A 17,645-nucleotide genomic window follows, 5' to 3' on the forward strand; every position below is an offset into this window, starting at 1 on the left:
GAAAAGTGCCACCTAGACAGCTGTAACTTGAAAAAGGAAGCTGCCTTATTACAATACAAGTCTAGGAGCTAATCCAAGTAGGTGGGCTACCACCTGTAAGGTCATGCTGAATAATAAATTGTCAGGGAAGACTCCTGCAGACCTCTTGCACAACTTTCCACACAGCTGCACTTAATACTGAATGGACAAGCTACATAACATTAGCCTGTCATAGAATATGTGCTTCAGGCACCAATTGGCTTCTTTCTGGTTCTATTTGCAGCAAGATCAAATTGCACTTAAAAAGGGCACAATGGATCATGGCCACCACTGGACTGTGGGGCTCCTAGCTCTGAGAAAAGCCACTGAAAAATGTGGATCATTTTCTTGGAGGACTGAACAACATTAACACTGAGGTATCCTTGTACTTTGCACTGGTACCACAGTACCTTTTGAAAGGCATCAAAAGCAAATGCATCTTTAGGGAAAGTATTTTAAACCATTGACTTTATTAAAATACTTAATACACAGTTTTTAGAGGAATGTACTTACATTTTCTGGAAACTCCACTGAACCCAAATTTTAATTATATATTTAACAAATGACAAAACAGTGGATGAACTCATGCTGTACACCAAAGAGTAGACAAGTTAGGGTATTGTTTTTCATCATCATCATCATCATTTTCCTGGCACGGATTCTTCTTTGCTTTTTAGCTTCAATCTCTTGATATCTAGTAGCAGAGAAAGGAGATTTGCATTTCTCAGGGCATTAAACCCATCAGGTCCAAGTGGAAGTCTATTTGTTTTCACCACCTTCATTCAAACCTTCCCCAGGAGCCTCCCCTTCCAGAAAAGCAAAGGTGATTGATCTCTCTGAAAAGCTACAGGTCACAATGCAAGACGAGTTTGACAGTCAGATGTGAACATGGAGCTCTGTACCTTCTCAGAATCATCACTCTTTCAAAATATCCATTTCAAACTGAGAGTGGGAAAAAAGACACTGTCAAAATACAAGGGCAAAAACACATACATGGACATAGTGGAATGCACATGGAAGACAGCTTGCAATGCTGCAGCTCTGAAGTAAAAGGTAAATCAGAAGCCAGGTCTTGTTGAAATACAAGATGCAAGAGCTGGGAAGGAGAAAGACAGAAATAACCTGGACACATTCTTAAAAAAATGAAATGTCCTAACCTCACGGAGAAGGCTGTAATTATCATACACACTGCAATTGCCATGAACCATGGAGATCAGTGACAAAGTATATGTTATGACAATCTCACTGACAAGTATAATCTGGGGGAAATTATTCATATTGAGCAAAGAAATTAACTGTGTGTTTCAATGCAAGATGCACAGAGGATGCATAGGCTTTCACATCAAATTAATAAGGCTCTTTTTCAGAGATCATTTTGCAACCTTGCATAGGTGATATTATATCTTTTCAATAGATAATGTGCAGAAACTATGTACAGTTGAAAAAAAGAACTTTGATGAAAGCATTTTTTCCCCTCAAGTTTTACCACAGTATAAAAAGTAACTTATATAACTCCTTCAGTTCTCTAAAACACATATGGAATATCCCAGAAGGAGAAACCAGGAACGCCATCTAAATGATGGCGTGTGCATTTATAAAACAGGTTGAACAACCAGAGAAGCCACCACAAAGCAAAGTCATAAGGTTTTCATATAGAAAAAAAAAAACAAGAAAAAAAAGGAGTAAATTTTGTTTACAAACATGAAAACTCATTTAAACAGAAATTCATTTTAGTTATAACAAATTAATGACCTTCACTAATCAAACTACTGAATGGATGGATGACTCACACACTAAGTAAATGATAGAAAGAGCCAATTCAATCCCTGCTTGATAAATGGACAGTAAACTTTAAAATCTGCATTTGGTTTCCAATTAATCCGAGCTCAGAACAACTCCTCCCTTAGACAAGCAGACGACAGCTTCTCAAAACTAATATTATGAACATCTGCCAGTCTGCTGCAACAAAAGCCATTAGGGCATTCATGTGCTTCTTCATTTGGTAAGAAAGAAAGTCAGCCAGAGGATGAGCACAGTGCTACAGGACAGACAACTCCATCTTTGAAAATGAGTGTCCTGTTCCCCGGGACACTCATCCACTGCCACAAAATGACTTACTTTTGCCCTGCAGTTATGTAAATCAGGAGACTTTCTGTCTGATGTAGCTCTCTTCCACTGAAACTACCTTCTCCTTTACACAGGAGTTGCCTGGCATTTGTTTTGCCATTTTGTGCCTGGATGCAAGACTTCATTATCAGCGCTGCTTACTACTCTTGCATATCACAGTGATGTGTACTTTTTAGTAGTATTTACAATGGTATCACTGTGGAGAACTAAGCCCTGTACTAGAAACAGTCTCTTTAACAGAGACCTTAATACTAAGGATTTGGTACATTTCTGATCTACAGATAAAAAGGCAAAGCTAAAATCAGCCCACTATACATTTGGCATTAGGTTCAAACATCAGGAAAAAGCAAACATCCAGCATATTCCCTTGTTTCAAAGGGATGCTATTTACAAGAAGAATTCGCTTTTTTAATATTTCAACAACAAAAACCCAGCTAATTTCAAAATTAGAGTAATCTAAGGCGGCTTAGTTTTTAATCAACAGAGAACACAAACAACATTGCTGTTTGCCATTAAACACAAATCTCAGAAATGCAGGGAAACTATGATCTGTTATACTATGGGTGACAAATCACAGCCAGCTTAATAACAACAGTAAAAAAACACTTCTGCTTTTTTTAAACACAGCTCCTAAAAAGTACGGCATCCCAATACTTCCTCAGTTCCAGATTGCTGACATTATAAATTAAAGGTGAAAAGAGATCCATATATAAACAAGGCAGCTTTCCACTGACTTCACTGTACTTGGTTCTTGTCTGAACCTTTGGAAATTTCATCTCCAAATACCACAAGGTAAGGTTGAATTTATCAGCTACAAAACAATGTCCATTTGAATGTGGAATTCAGAAAAACGAAACGAAAACCAAACTCAAAAAACACACACAAGTATTTACAGCAATTCAGATCTCTGTCTTCCCAGCCTTCACACTTGTGTGTCACCTTCTGCAGAACTGTACACACACAGTCCTCTGAGACCAAGGCCCTATGTTATGGTACGAGGCCTTTTGGGCGGTGGGGGTGGCATGAGTTCAGTGTCGGGATCAAGGTGGTGCTTCCGCGTCTGTCCTTGGGAAGCTGCTGCACATCTGTCAATGAACTCAAACAGCATCTCCTTCGTCACTGGATTCTTGATGCTGTTGCAGACAGCTGGGAACAAAGAACACATTCTCATGTAACTAAACTGATTTGTTCTAGTCAGCACTTCAACAACTTCACTCCCTCTTGGCAAAATAACAACATACTCCGGCTCGAGTATTAAGCCTTAAACACACGCTTTGACAAGGTGGCTGTGTCTGGAGTCACGAATCTCTGCTCTGCCCCACAGAGAGCAAAGCAATTCTGTGGGCCTCTACCCTCATGGGAGTCTCTCATTCTAAAACAAACTAAAGGCACATGTGTGTGTGTAAGGCTTCCTGAAGCAACTATCAAACCACCAAGAACTGACATCCTATTGAGGCTAGGAACAGCAACAAAGGCCTTGTGAGACACAGCTTTGAAACACAAATCAAATCCAAGTAGATGGAAACAAGACTGGCTTCTAATATTGAAAATGTCTGAATTATGGTCACTTACTTTTTTCACCAGCAAGTACTATAAGTACCCTGAACCTGCAATGCAGAGTCCTTTTTTTTTGAACCCATATACCCTCACGGGGCAGAAAGACTTTGCACCTTGGCACCATGGCATGATGGCTGCACGGGCACTCCTGGGGTACTTAACATGACTCCCTAGACCATAGTTTGTAAGTCATGGTCCATGGAACAAATTTTAGGGTTGTTTTATGAAACAAATAAATAGGCTTGCTTCACTTAAAAGAAATGAAATATTTTTTAATACTTTCCTGTGTAACTTGGTATTACCCTAATTAATCCTCCTGAGAGACTAAGAGAAGGAAAAAAAAAAAAAAGGAAAAAAGGAGCATGAAATTAAGTGGGAATCCTACAACTATCTTGGAAGAAAGCACAAAATGATTAGAGGATAATTGATAACATATAAGGGCTGCCCACAGTAAGGATGCAATTTCCATGCAAAACAATCTACTAACCCCCTAGAGTACTAAACATTAGGACTCCTTAAATTGTACTTGCAATGCAGCATTGTTACGAATAACAATGATTCTCAAAAGCATTCCTTTCTTTCCTGCAGAATACCAGAACCAAACAACTAATAAAGAACCTTTCTAGCATTATTTTTAATAATCTCACTATTTTTGGTGAAAAGGTGCTTTAAGAGTTGCACAGTATTTGACTTTATCAGTTGGGAAGCATTATGATTACCAATAATTTAGGAACAGAATTCAATTCACATGGCAACTGGTGTAACTCAGCATCAACTTCTGAGCGATGCCTTAGCTTAATCACTCAAAAAGACTTCCTGTTTTCAATCTGAAAGGTAACAAAGTCCAAAAGCAAGATTCAGATAGACGCTTGTTTTGTTGCCATTTCAACCATGGGGAAAAAATAGCATTTTTCATCAAGAGAAAGATAATAGAGGAGAAAGGATCTAGAGAAAGAAGTCTCAAATGATAAAAGTGTAACTTCTGGAGATTTTGAAAAATGATCAAACTCAAAGCCAAAAGAAAACTTTCTGTTCTGAAAATTCCTATGGAAATTTTAAAATGTATCTTAAAAATTCTTCCTGTAGCATTTAATTTTCTTTTGCTTTTAACTTTTAGGAAGTTCACTGTGTTTTGGAAGAAAAAAGGTCAGGAATAACAAAACTGCTTTACAAATGGAAAAAATGAGAAGAGAAAAAGGACAAATACATATACTTTAAAGAATGAAGGCAAGAAGAATATGCTATTCATTAAAAAAAAAAGAGAAAACTCCAGGGAAAATGAACTATTGAAACACTAAGGTGAACTAGAGAAGAAAAATTTAGGTCATGGTCACAAAGAGATGCCATTGTACTTGTGTGACTTTTGTAGTCCATTCCTCTTTCCTGACAGGTCTGCTCAGCAAGTATTTCAGCTACATTCTGTGCTGGTTCCCTAAGGTGCCAACAGATTTATTATCTCCTGGCAAAATGACCACACTGTGTTTATTCAAGAAAATCTACTCACTGTATTTCACTGTATACTGTATTTCAGGAAGAAATACAAGTAGAAGGGTCTAGAGAAAATCCTACATCAGCCCTAGTAATTAGCATGGTCTTAAATAGGATTAAACTTCATTTTGGCACTTAACAAAAGTCATTATCAATATGTTTATTGCTACTCAGCCTTGCACACACTTCTATTGAAACTCTTCATCTTAAAGTAAATATCATCCTTTAATTTACAGTACATGGTAAAATATTTTTTTGTAGAGGAACATAAAAGTCTCGCAATTCCGCATGAACGTACCCCCACCTTTCATTAGTTTCCCTGTTTCATTGTTTGTGTAACTATTGTTGAAACCCAAGATGACATTTTTCTTCTATTAATTTTTTAGCCCATCTGCCAAATAATGGTTTTGGCATTTTAATGGATTTTTTGTTTCACTAATTCCACTCATAATGTGCCAGTTTGCATTACATCTCAGCAAGCCAACACAACGCTAGGCACTGATGTCAGCTGAAGTGATGCTATTGTAAATAAAAACTTTCTTGGCTCTGACTTGAAAGGCATGCCCTGCCATTTAAATGCAGAAGTGTTTGCCGTTCTGCAAAGATTCAGGCACTTGATTCTGTGTTACCTGTTAAATTCTGCATCAGAGTATTGGTTTGACTGACTTTATCAAATAACCCTGCAGCCAGATGATTCATGCTATCTAAAAACTAGTGATGACACAAGCATTTGCAAAATGAGGCATTACGACAGTAAGTTAGGGGAGTCAGGGCTCAGACCAGAAATGAGAACACAGAGTGCCTCTCCTACTTAGAACAGAGGAAAACCTTTAAAATTTTAGCCTGAGAAACTTCTAAAGCAAATTGCCCTACTCACCCATGGCAGTGCTGTAGGCATTTGGAAAGCTTTTGTCTATCCTCTGTCTCATGAAGACCCAGCTGTTGTTTTCAAACTTGCACTCTATAATTTTGTTGTCGTACTGTTTGAGTTCTTTTGTCACCTGTATAAAAAAAAAAAATTGCTTAGGATAAACAGATTTTAATTCACAATTTTTTCTTTCTTTTAGGTATGAATAATAGAAGACCAAAAGCTGCCCTGCATTTGTCAGCAACATGCCTCCATCCTACACAAAAAAAATGCACTGAATACATCTGCATTTTACATATATTCAGCTACTTAACATTTTTAAAATACTTTCAAATTTGCTGTCAATATTCACCAATTATATTATGCTAAAACATCAGCAGTGCTAACAGAGGGGGGGAAAAAAGTCACTTCTGGCCCAAATGCAAATAGGTTTCCATGGGAATAAACTGCTTCCAGTTTAAGTGCTACTGCCAACCTAAGTGTATGAAATGTATTATCCATGTTTCATCAACCTTCTTTGTTGAAGGTCTCACAACAAAATGTCAGATTTCAATACTGGAAAAAGCTTACAAAAAAAAAAAAATTCCACTCCTTACATGACTAAGGTTTTTTCTTTTCTTCTTTTTTTTTTCCTTCATTCGTCTTTAAAAATTAAGATTGTAACTTCAAAATAATCCAGACTTCCGAATTAAATATATTCTATTTAATTAAATAAATCTCCTTCAGGCCCTATTGATTCATAGATTTGTCAGCAGCCAATATCCTGAGCTATCTGTCTTTCTATTTGGCAATGCTGCGTGGTTTGGAAACGTAGTTTATATGCATCAGACTTAGTAGTTGTTTTGGCTACTTCATCTTATGCATCCTAATCTATGATACAATGCAAAATTTTCATGTAACCATGGAAACCTGAGAACCTTATCTAACGCTTTAACAATTTTACCCATATACTTCACTTTGTTCCAAAGAGCCTCTTCAGCAGTATAAAGCTGTATTTAACTGCTAGCTATGTTTAGTTGCTACAGTTTACCAATAAAAAGCTGTACAAGGTAATGTAACACTTTGGATTCAGGATCTTATGCATAAGCGCTCTCATAAAAAGGAGGTGGTTATTGCAATTCATTAGCATAATTTTTCACCTCTGTTGTCTACTTGCTCCTGAGCAATGACATGGGAATTTACTACTGTCAGAGAGAAACAGATTTGAAAAAGGCCATAGCTGTCTCCAGACAGCTTAATAGCACATCCAGTGGAAAAACCCATGAACCCCTTTTCCATTAACTCCCAGATAAAGACAATTAATTAAGGAAATGGTCCTGAGCATGGATCAAGTCCTCCTATACTGCATAGTCAAGATTTGATAAACAGAATCCTAACTAACACTGTTGGTATTTAATTTGAATACTTGTGTTCAGTCCTGGATAAGGAGCCCTAGGATTCTACTTGTCAAGTGAATGTGGAACTTTGAGAAAATTTTGCATAACTCGCTTACAATTGAGTCCTGTCCTGCTACAGGACTGACAGAGTTTGAGTCAGGTTTTTGTGTCACACACTATTTTTATCCATTCCAGCACTTGAAATGAGTGTTTTTCCTCAAATCATTTACTCCTCAAGTGAAGTTTGTGTCCTCTGGTGATCATTAGATTGCTCAGATTAGCAATCTTTTTCCTTTGCAGAATGCTCTGCACTGCACTTCTTCCATCTGCACTGAAAAGCTACATGCAGCCCAGAGGGTTGACTGACACATGTTTATGGGTGCATTATGTTTCATTAGGTGTAAGCAGGAAAACACAACATCCTTTTTCAGTGTACTATGGATTCATAAACCCAGGAAGAAACTCCTGGCTGTGCAGTGCCCTGGGAAAGTATATTATTTTGAAAACAGCTGCCTAGTAGAAGTGGAGGCAGCAGGGGGTATGGCCACATGTCTCATTTTCTGTCAAAGCAGGGAAATGCTAGAAAGATCACCTGATAAAGGAGGAAATGCATAAAACTGCAGGTAATGACTTCAACTAACCACCCATCTCATAAGGTTTTCTCATGGTTTATCATTCTTCTAGTGTTCAGATGCTCAGAATAGCCATAAATTAGATGGCAGCTTTATCTGACTGCAGCGATTAAGCAATATTATTAACTATCGAGAGACTTGCTTGGCCATTCATTAGCAATCTGGAAGATGGATCTTTCCACAAAATATGAACACCTGCCAAAGCATTGACTTAAATGAATTTTCCTATTAGAAAACTGGTGATCACAGCCTTTAACAACTAAAAGTTGTAGTAATTACTTTACAAAGGAAGAAACACAGCACCTACCCTTCCCTGTACTTTGTTAAGTGACCTTAGTCTCACAAAGGTACTTACTCTAATATAAAAGTACCTTTTAGCATCTGCTGGCCTTTTGATTAAAACTACAAGTATTCTGAGAAAATACACTTTCAGTATTAAAAACACTCTTCCACTATTGCATCCTAGTAGACTTCTGAATGACTATTGTTTACATAAAGACTGAACAAGGCTGCAGTGATTCTTGTATCCATAATTCACACCTTACATCTACCTATCATGCACATACTACTTTCTGGTATTTCAGATTCAAAGTGGGACAGGGAAACCATCAAATGTAACTGGCTAGATATTGCTTCCCTTTGGGAACTAATTCTGAGCTCTTCAGCACAGCGTCTTCTCAACTCTCCCTTTGCAGTGTGTTCATCCCTCCTTTTTCCCTTTAAATATTACAGTCTCTAGTAGTACTCAAATAATGCACCATCACTTCTCTTCTGAGAGGTACTTCTTCTAACTTCTAGTGCTTCACAGAAGATGAATTAGGAATGATGGCAGTTCTCAGCCAAAATGCTTATCCTCAGTGCTGGTACAGTGCCAGTGCTTCTGCCATACCGTTGATAAAAGGCCTTGAACCAGCATTCAGCAATTTCAAGATGGAAACTCCCACCACACTAAGGACTCCATGGAGCCTGCCTCAATTAAACATTTATTCCTTAGCCTATTTCTGGACAGCCAGTCAGAATTAGAATCCCAAAGGATCAAGTCTTGGACAAGGGCTGTCAGAGGTGGTGTGCATCAGAACAGTAGCACTGGTCTGGTCATCAACTGTGTCCTGGGCAAGGACAAACACCAACCTGTACACTTATTTCTTTTCAAGAGGAAAGAAATGGTTCAACAGCAGCAATGTTTAGCGTTCCTGCCCATATTTGATCTAATTATCAGGAACCAGCCTATTTACCCAACAGAAATAATTTCCAAAAGCACACAGGAGCATCCTCTTGGAAGTTAGTTCACTACATTACTGCTTGTCTGCAAGGTATGATTGGAAAAAAATGGCTTGAGCTACATCCCCATTTCAGCAATAGCTCACTATCAAATCAGACTGATGTAATACAAGACCACTGCCCAAGAATGTCAAATTATATGATTATATCTTCCCCTCCCTGCTGAGAAAGGCTTCCCCCACCATCATCATCTGGGCCATTCAATGGGAAGAACTTCAGTGGCCTAAGCTTATTTCATTTTCTAAGAATGAAGACAGTTAAGGCTTAGGAAATCTCTCATTTTCCAGGCTCCTTCTATCCCCTATGTTCTGAAAGAAATTAAAAATATATTAAAAAAATTTAAAATATCTAGGCCATTTCAACTTTTCTTATCTGGCTGAATAACAGAGTCATTTTGAGACAAGTAATATGCAGCCGCAGTTTATGTCAAATTAGAGCAAAATGTGAAAAAACTCCCAATATATCCAGCTGAGAAAGAGAAGAAACCATTTAAATTGACTGTAGTTAGCTCCAGTTGCATGAAGACGCCTTTACTATCTCTGCTGACTACCAGTGGCCAATGCTTTTCTGTGTCTCTCCACAGGGCACCTCACTGTCAGACTTGTCCATCATTCCACTCAAACATTAGCCTCATCACCATTAAATCCAAAGGAGAATGAAATTCCTGGGCAAGCTCCTACTCTATGTAAGAGGCACTAACAATGTAAATTTAGATTTTGAAGGTAATTAAGGTAGTATTTCAGAAAGCATGTCTACAATGGACAGGTTTAAACTTTACAAATGCATCTACTTTCCCCATTTTCAAATTCTTCAGAAAGAAAAAAGGAGAGAAGCCTTTAGATAAATGGAGACTTGGCTAAAAGAAGCCTTATGTTTCCATATGCATGTTTTTTTTCAAAGCAAGTGAAATCATTTCAGTTTAGTAAAATAACCCTCTTTAAAGAAAGTGATGTTTGTAAGCAAAATCTTGAAACATTTGATTTCAAATTCTTTCTCTCTTTAAATGCCTTTTTGCTGCACTTTCCCCTCTATTACCAAACATAGATAGAAAAACATTTTTCAATCCACCCATTTCTATTCTTACTCCACAACCCTAGTCACCAGACAGTTTTTAAGGTCCCAGAAGATCATAATAGTAGATGTAGAAAGCCTTCACTTCCATGAGAAAAAATGAGCAAAAGCAGCTGTTGAAATCTTACAAAATTAAACACATCTTTATTTTCAAATACAGAATTAAAAAGTAAAAGAAACTATAACATAAAGGCAAGATGAATTCTAAAGGCAATGGGTTTCTATTTTCTAAGAAGAATTTTCCTTTTTATAGCTAGCATGAGCAATGAAGGAATTTCCTTTTGATATGCCCAAATACACAAACTGTTTTGTTTTCTTTTTTTAGACGTTAAGTTTCAGTGCCTGGAGGCAAGAAAAGTTTAGAGCTGGTACATAAGGCCCAGAAAGTAATTCTTCCTCTTATTGATAACATAACTACATTTTCTCCATTAGGATACATTCCCACAGCCAAATCGAACAAACAAGTTGAAAGAGGCACGTCCCAAAATAAATGATCGGCTGTGGTCATGAAGGAGGAACCTTTCAGTTGCTTCCCAGTCTCTTACTGCAGAAGGACTGGAGTCCCACACCTCCCTTAGGAAGTCACCCTGAAGAAATAAATCACATTTTTGTAAGAATTGTTCAAAACCACGACATGTGCGAACTCCCTGTCCTGAGGGTATTGGGATATATTCAGCTACAAATGAGAGCCTAGTAAATAAAACCTCTATAGCAAAACTCCACTTCTCAAAATCCAATTAATCTCCAATGCTGTAACTGCCCAATACTGTAAATATGCTGTAATACTGTACGACAGACTTTATTGCAAAACTTCTCCAGGGGTGTGGAATGTCCAAGACAACATGGAGAATTAAGCTGCCCTCTGGTACTATGACTCCACAGCAGTAGGGCAACTCTGTGACCAGGGAGATGAAATCACAACAGTAAGGGAAGAAAAAGAAGAATTTCATGGCAATTTGAGGAAACAAAGAGGGGTCAAGACTTCCTGAAGGAATAGGATAGAGACAGAAAAAATAAAGAAGCAGCAGTACCAAAATAAAACAACTTCTGAATATAGAAAGATAAGCCAAACTCAAAGAAAGATCCTTTTAAAGACCAAACACCTACAGGTGATGAACTCCAAGGATGTTCATGTCAAACCAAGGCAATTGAGAGGAAATGAGGTGTGAGAACAGGGATCCCTTGAAAGCACTCTTACATGTGATTGCTGGTGAGGTCACAAATATAAGAAATTCTAATGATTTGTGTTGATATATTTTATATACTAGTAAGGGCCTGTCTGCACAAACCAGTCTTTGAAATAAGTTGTGATATTAAAGGCTAAAGTCCTTGAAACCTTCCTGCAGAAGAGAGAGTAAAGCAAAACAATATCCTTGTGTACAAGAGAAAGAATGTAAACCTGTGTGTATTAGCCAACAGTAACTTACTTAGCCCGTGGACCCTGCAGAACCCTATAAAAGGTGTGTTAATAATAGAAATAAACGGCGTTTATTTCTTCTAAATAAACTTCTGTGAAGGGTGGTGAAAAAGCTGGTGGTCTCTCAATAGATTTGAGTAAGAACATCTGAGACAGTAGACATGAAGTTATTATGCCTCAGAATAACACAGGGCAGCTATAGCACTTACAGCCCCCAGCACTTATAGGGCACAGTCCAGCACCTAACACAGATCCTAAACTGCTCATTCAGTGCATCTTCCTAACTCTTGGGCTGTTTGTTCTGATGCTTTTGAAGAACTTTTTTCTCCATTCACATAAAGCACCTTATGATTTTCATAGTCAAACTTGTCAAAGAATAAAGATTTTACAAGATGGTTACTAACTGCCTGTTCACATAAATCGTGTACACTCAACCGCAAGAATACTGTCTGTTGGAAAAAATTAATCAGTTAATCTGCTTTGCATTTTTCCTCAAGCCCAAGCAGATTTTGTAATGCAGCTTAATATCTATTTCTTTATATGATTCAAGAGATTATCTTATCAAACCACAGATTTCTTGCTAAACTAAATATACTGATTGTGTTTCCTTTTTAAGGAATGTGTTACCCAACAAATGGTTATCAGCTTGGGCAAACACAATGCAGTTGAGATGGTTACTTAACATTAATAAAGCCTTCTAAGTGCAACTGTTCTGCTTCTTATGTACACAGGAAATGAAAATGCTCCAATTTTGAGATGTCATTCCTGAAAAAGAATATTAAGAAATATAAAATTTTAGCACTTTTGTTCATGCCTCATTAACCCACAATGTTAACACCAAGCACTGTAGAATCATGGGAAAAGTAAAAAAGAAAAATCATATTTCCAAATTACAAGAATGAGGCTGCTTAAAATTGTGGATTTTTAAAATTTTTTTTTGACTTCCAGTGTCTAGCACTCTCAGTTCATGATTTAGTCTTTCTTTTAAACGTATTGTATTTTCTCAAAGAATCTCTCATTCTTACATGTAGCAATTAAAAATATGGGTACTGTTTTCTGATACATTTAATGGGTTGGAGTCCTGGGGTTTTCCTGACAAGTGACAGATGGAAACAACAGAAATAAAAAGCCTTCCTCTTATCAGTGATATTACAAGTTTAATGACTTTCAGTGCCAGCTGGAAATAGATTTCTTAATGTATCCTGGAAGGTCTCCTGTACACCTGACCTTGCAACACCATTTGAACTATCTGTAAGAAACTGATGTTTTCCTGAGCTTCGTTTTTGACTCTCAAAGGAACACACTGGCATCTATGACAAAGCAGGTAACTGGTAAGTGCTTAGACCAGGATGTGGAAATAGAAATGTGTTTGCACAAATGTTTTGCCCAATAATCACTCTTACAGGTTTGTTTGGGTTTTTTTATACTTTCATACATCTCATTTTACTCCATGTAAAAAGTCGTCTGCCAGAGAAAACCAATACACTCTTTGAACACTTTTGGCCATTATAACTCAGGCATCTACATTACTCAAGGAGAAGCTGACCTTCCTGCTAGACATTACCATTTCCACCTAACTCCTGAGAGAACTCTAAAGCTTTAAAAAATCCTATTTTCTTTTAATCATCATCAAGAATGGGACGCAGAGATTTGGGTGACCATACACATCTAGAAAAGTTAAAATGAAACAAAGTAATAAATGATTGTCCTCCTAGATTGATATCCCTTGCCCCTGCACACTAATCATTACAAGTCTCTGGCTTAAAGGAAAAAAAATCTGTACATCTCCTGTAAAAACTGAGAAACGGAAGAATTCTGTGCTGAGGATTTGTGAACTTGGCATAGGTCTGCTGTGACGAGTTCTTAAATAAAATCTTATTGAAAAAGCAGCTCATATAATTCTGACCCTCAGCATGCTGATGAAAGAGCAAGAAACTCAGGGGAACTGCAGAAACACCCAGGCATTAAGAGAGCAGCAACAGAGCTCTCAAAGCAAGTTGTCAGTGTGACCTTACTGCAGAGAGGATGTGTGTCTGGTGCAAACAGAGCTTTACTGCACTACAGCTCATGAATTTGTAGGAAGAGGTAAAAACAGTGCTCTGCAAGCACCTGGGGTAACTTTGCAGAGGCCAAAGATACCCACCATGGATTTGGCACATCGTAAATAACTGTGTTAATAATAATAATCCCTGGAGTCAGTAATGAAACTTGAATGTGTTTAAGTTCCAAAGAAAAACAGGCAGATGCTAGCATTAGCAGTAAAATGCCAGGCAAACTGTAGAACTGTTCAGCAGGTTATGCAAAAAACAAATAAAAACAAACAAACAAACAAACAAACAAACAAAAACAAAAAAAAACCACCAAAAAAGAACAAAAAATCTTTCTGTGAAGGACAAGGAATTCACAGGAGGTTTCTGAAGAAAAAGTCATCCCATCAGAAAAGTAAGCAACTGTACGAGGGGGAAGAGAACAAGGATATACAGTGCAATCTGGCAAAAAAAAAGCTGAAATAATGATATAGAAATTATTCTGTGATAAAATGCTTCACTCACAGCTTGATACATTTTGAGGACTGTACCTCTACTTGCCATGAGCTAGCTTGTGAAAGCCAGTCTTAACACTCATTTGTGCTTTGTTCACTCAGACTGCTTTTGCAAAAGGGAGCCTGCCCCAAATAGGGAGCGCTGCATAATGAGACACAAAGATCCAGGAGACAAGAGTTATACATTACTAGTAAAGAATATAGTTTGAAAACACCACTTAGCTCATTCATAAATTATTAATTTCTTTAGGCTTATTATTCTCAGTTTGCAAATGGGAAAGAAAGAGAGAGTTGTGGCCACACCACAGGGAAAGCATTTACCCCCCCATTAGGTTCTCTAAACCCAAGCTTAATTATCCCTCAGGTACTTACACTCATGCTACCAAGAAATCTTGTGACACAGGGCAGCTGAAATCTTGTGAATAATTTATCAGTAGAAACCCAAACAAGTCTTCCAGAGACAAAGCAATGCTACCACTATTTTATAATCACTTTGGCAACACTATTCCTACACCTCAAAATAAATGAAAGAGAGCTTAGATGATTGTGTCAGAATAGCATGAGAAGTTTTTCTGACATTTGCTGCCTTTCACATGCTGGAATCCACCTCAAATAGGATGAATTTCCAGACAAATGTTTGTGTTTCTCACACAGGGTAGATTTTACAGGGCACTTCCTCATATTACTGTTTTTCATCTGTTCTCTGTACCCAAGCTCTTGCTACTGTAGGAGTCTAAGCTGATCTTGTTCTACCTGTACTTCTTATACCAAACAAGGGATTCTGCCACTTGCTGTCACACAACTAGGGATGGGTGACAGGGAGACTCCACAGGGCTGGGCTATCTATCAGTCTTTCTATGGAAAGGAAAACTACTTTTACAAGTTCAGACACTATCTGATGGCTATTCTTGTGGCATCCATCCCTACAAGCTCTTATCCCTGTACATTATATACCTTTGAACAGCTTCAGAAGATCAATTAGCCCACACTAGTGTCACCAGGATTGGGCCCTAAACCTAATTCTCATTATTTCTTATCTGGCTTTTGAAATGTTCTTAGAATCTGTAGGCTTATACTCTTTCAGAGATGCCAAATCATATCAGAATACACCAAAAGAAATTTAAACTAGAATCCTAAGTATCAAGTAATTGCAAGTGAGTCTTTTAAACCCACTTTTACTCATAACAACACAAAGCTTTTAAAATACAGGCATTAAGAATCATATCCTTTCCTTCAATTTAGATCCCAAACAACCACTTGCTTAAAGTTTTTTCCCCCATAAATCAAAATTCACCACTGAGAACAACTGTGTCAACACTATAAGGAAATTTGTTTGCTGTGTTAAATTGAGCTTCAAACGCATGAACTGAACATACATTTTTGATCATAAGTAATGCCTCTTCTTATAGCCATTCAAAGTGTTTACCTTATTACAGCTTATTATAAATGTACTGTCTAAAATGCAGCAGCATGACTGTTCCATTTCCAGGCCCTAATTTTATGATAATCATATGTAATATATTCATATGTCTACTTCACTGCCTAACAAAGCCCAAACTGGTTTCTTAGCAGATCTGCTTCCCCCATGACTCAAATTTCTGTGCCTCAGAATGTTACTGAAAAACAACATTAAGAAAGATATAATCACAATTTTACTTTGTATTTTGCACTCTAGTCGGCAAACAAAGGAATATATCATTGGAGGCTGAATTTGGCATACTGACTTTATCAAATACTGGTATCTAAGTGATATGTAAATTATTAAACATGCCATGCAAGCATTATTAGAAAAATGGGGGTAGGGAGCAAGATTATAAATTTATAAATGATTTCAACATCTAGAAACCCTATTAATACTTGAAAACATTGAGACTGTACAGAGAGAATGTGCAGATAAACTAAGACCAGAAACTGCAAACTTGCTTTTAATCTCCCACATTTAGTATGTGTTTTGGTTTTTGCCTAGAACATATTTACAAAGAATAGTAACTTTTTTTCTTCATAAATTTCAGAGGCAATTCCTAGTTACTCACAAATCTGTCACTAGAACATAGACAGATTTATAGGACTTGTAGGAAATAGAAATTCTTTTGATCCCCATCTACTCCATTAGTCTGAATGGTCTGTCATTAGCCAAGTCTCCTAAGAACCAGAAAGGGTTGAGCCAGAGAGGAGAGGTCAGTCTTGCTCATTGTAGCTTTTACACGGTACATGTAATAGCTTTTTAGAAGAATGTCAGATCTTAAAATCAGAGAAGTCTCTTACAGCAGAATAACTTATTTTTTAATGAAATTTTCAGGGTTTGTATTTGTATTATATATTGTGCTGGTTTTGGCTGGAGTAACATTAATTTTCTTCACAATGGCTGGCATGGGGCTGTGTTTTGGATCTGTGCTGAACACAGGGTTGATAATGTGGAGATGTTTCTGTTATTGCTGGGCAGGGCTTACACAGAGCCAAGGCCTTTTCTGCTTCTCGTACTGCCAGGCTGGTGGGGGGCCGGGGGAACCTGGGGAGAGACACAGCCAGGACAGGCGACCCCAGCTGACCAAAGGGACATTCCAGACCATGGAACATCACGCTCAGTGCATAAAGCTGGGGAAGAAGGAGGAATGGGGGAATGTTTGCAGTGATGGCGTTTGTGTTCCCAAATCACCGTGAGGTGTGATGGGGCCCTGCTCTCCTGGGGATGGCTGAACACCCACCTGCCCACGGGAAGCTGTGAATTCATTCCTTGCTTTGCTTGTGTGAGCAGCTTTTGCTTTCCCTATCAAACCGTCTCTATCTCAACTCGTGAGTTTTCTACCTTTACCCTTCCTATTCTTTCCCAAGTTCTGCTGCTGAGGGAGGGTGAGTGAGTGAGTGAGTGGCTGAATGGGGCTTGGCTACTGGATGGACTTAAGCCATGATAATAATAAAGCACAAACTTCTATTTTTGTAATACGTGGCAAAAAAAGTCAAACTACAATGATTTTTAAAACCCTGGCATTTTGAGGGGACATTCTTACACCTGATTGCTGAGGTTGGACTTCACAACTCTGCTGATTCCACCTTTATTTTTGTAAATTATGAGTTTTAATAGGATGAGTTTGAAGTGACTGTTACAGCCAGTTGAATGAGGAAGCTGATGAATGCCCTGATGATACACTGCAATAATATACCACACAAAGCCAAGAGAAGCCAAACAACAATAACAACAACAAAAAAATAATCTCAGCAGTGCTGTGACATCAAAATAATAAAGAAAAGATGTGTTGGGGAAAAAAGC

The 17,645-nt window shown here is 37.8% G+C and overlaps 1 protein-coding gene across 5 annotated transcripts in view; it reads right to left on the reverse strand.

The window, feature by feature from the left end:
• Positions 1 to 469: 469 nt before the first annotated feature.
• The window catches only part of RNGTT (RNA guanylyltransferase and 5'-phosphatase), a 213,106-nt gene continuing 195,930 nt past the window's right edge, over positions 470 to 17,645 (reverse strand). For all 5 annotated transcript variants that reach the window (XM_086876510.1, XM_086876509.1, XM_086876511.1 and 2 more), the window contains 2 exons: positions 6,068 to 6,191; positions 470 to 3,291 (listed from right to left, as the gene is read on the reverse strand). In XM_086876510.1, coding sequence (XP_086732636.1) covers positions 3,128 to 3,291; positions 6,068 to 6,191 — 288 coding nt within the window. In that variant the 3' untranslated portion in view covers positions 470 to 3,127. The remainder of the gene's footprint in view (positions 3,292 to 6,067; positions 6,192 to 17,645) is intronic.

Source organism: Cyanistes caeruleus, chromosome 2 (assembly GCF_971803275.1).
Source record: "Cyanistes caeruleus chromosome 2, bCyaCae1.hap1.1, whole genome shotgun sequence".
Taxonomy (NCBI): domain Eukaryota; kingdom Metazoa; phylum Chordata; class Aves; order Passeriformes; family Paridae; genus Cyanistes; species Cyanistes caeruleus.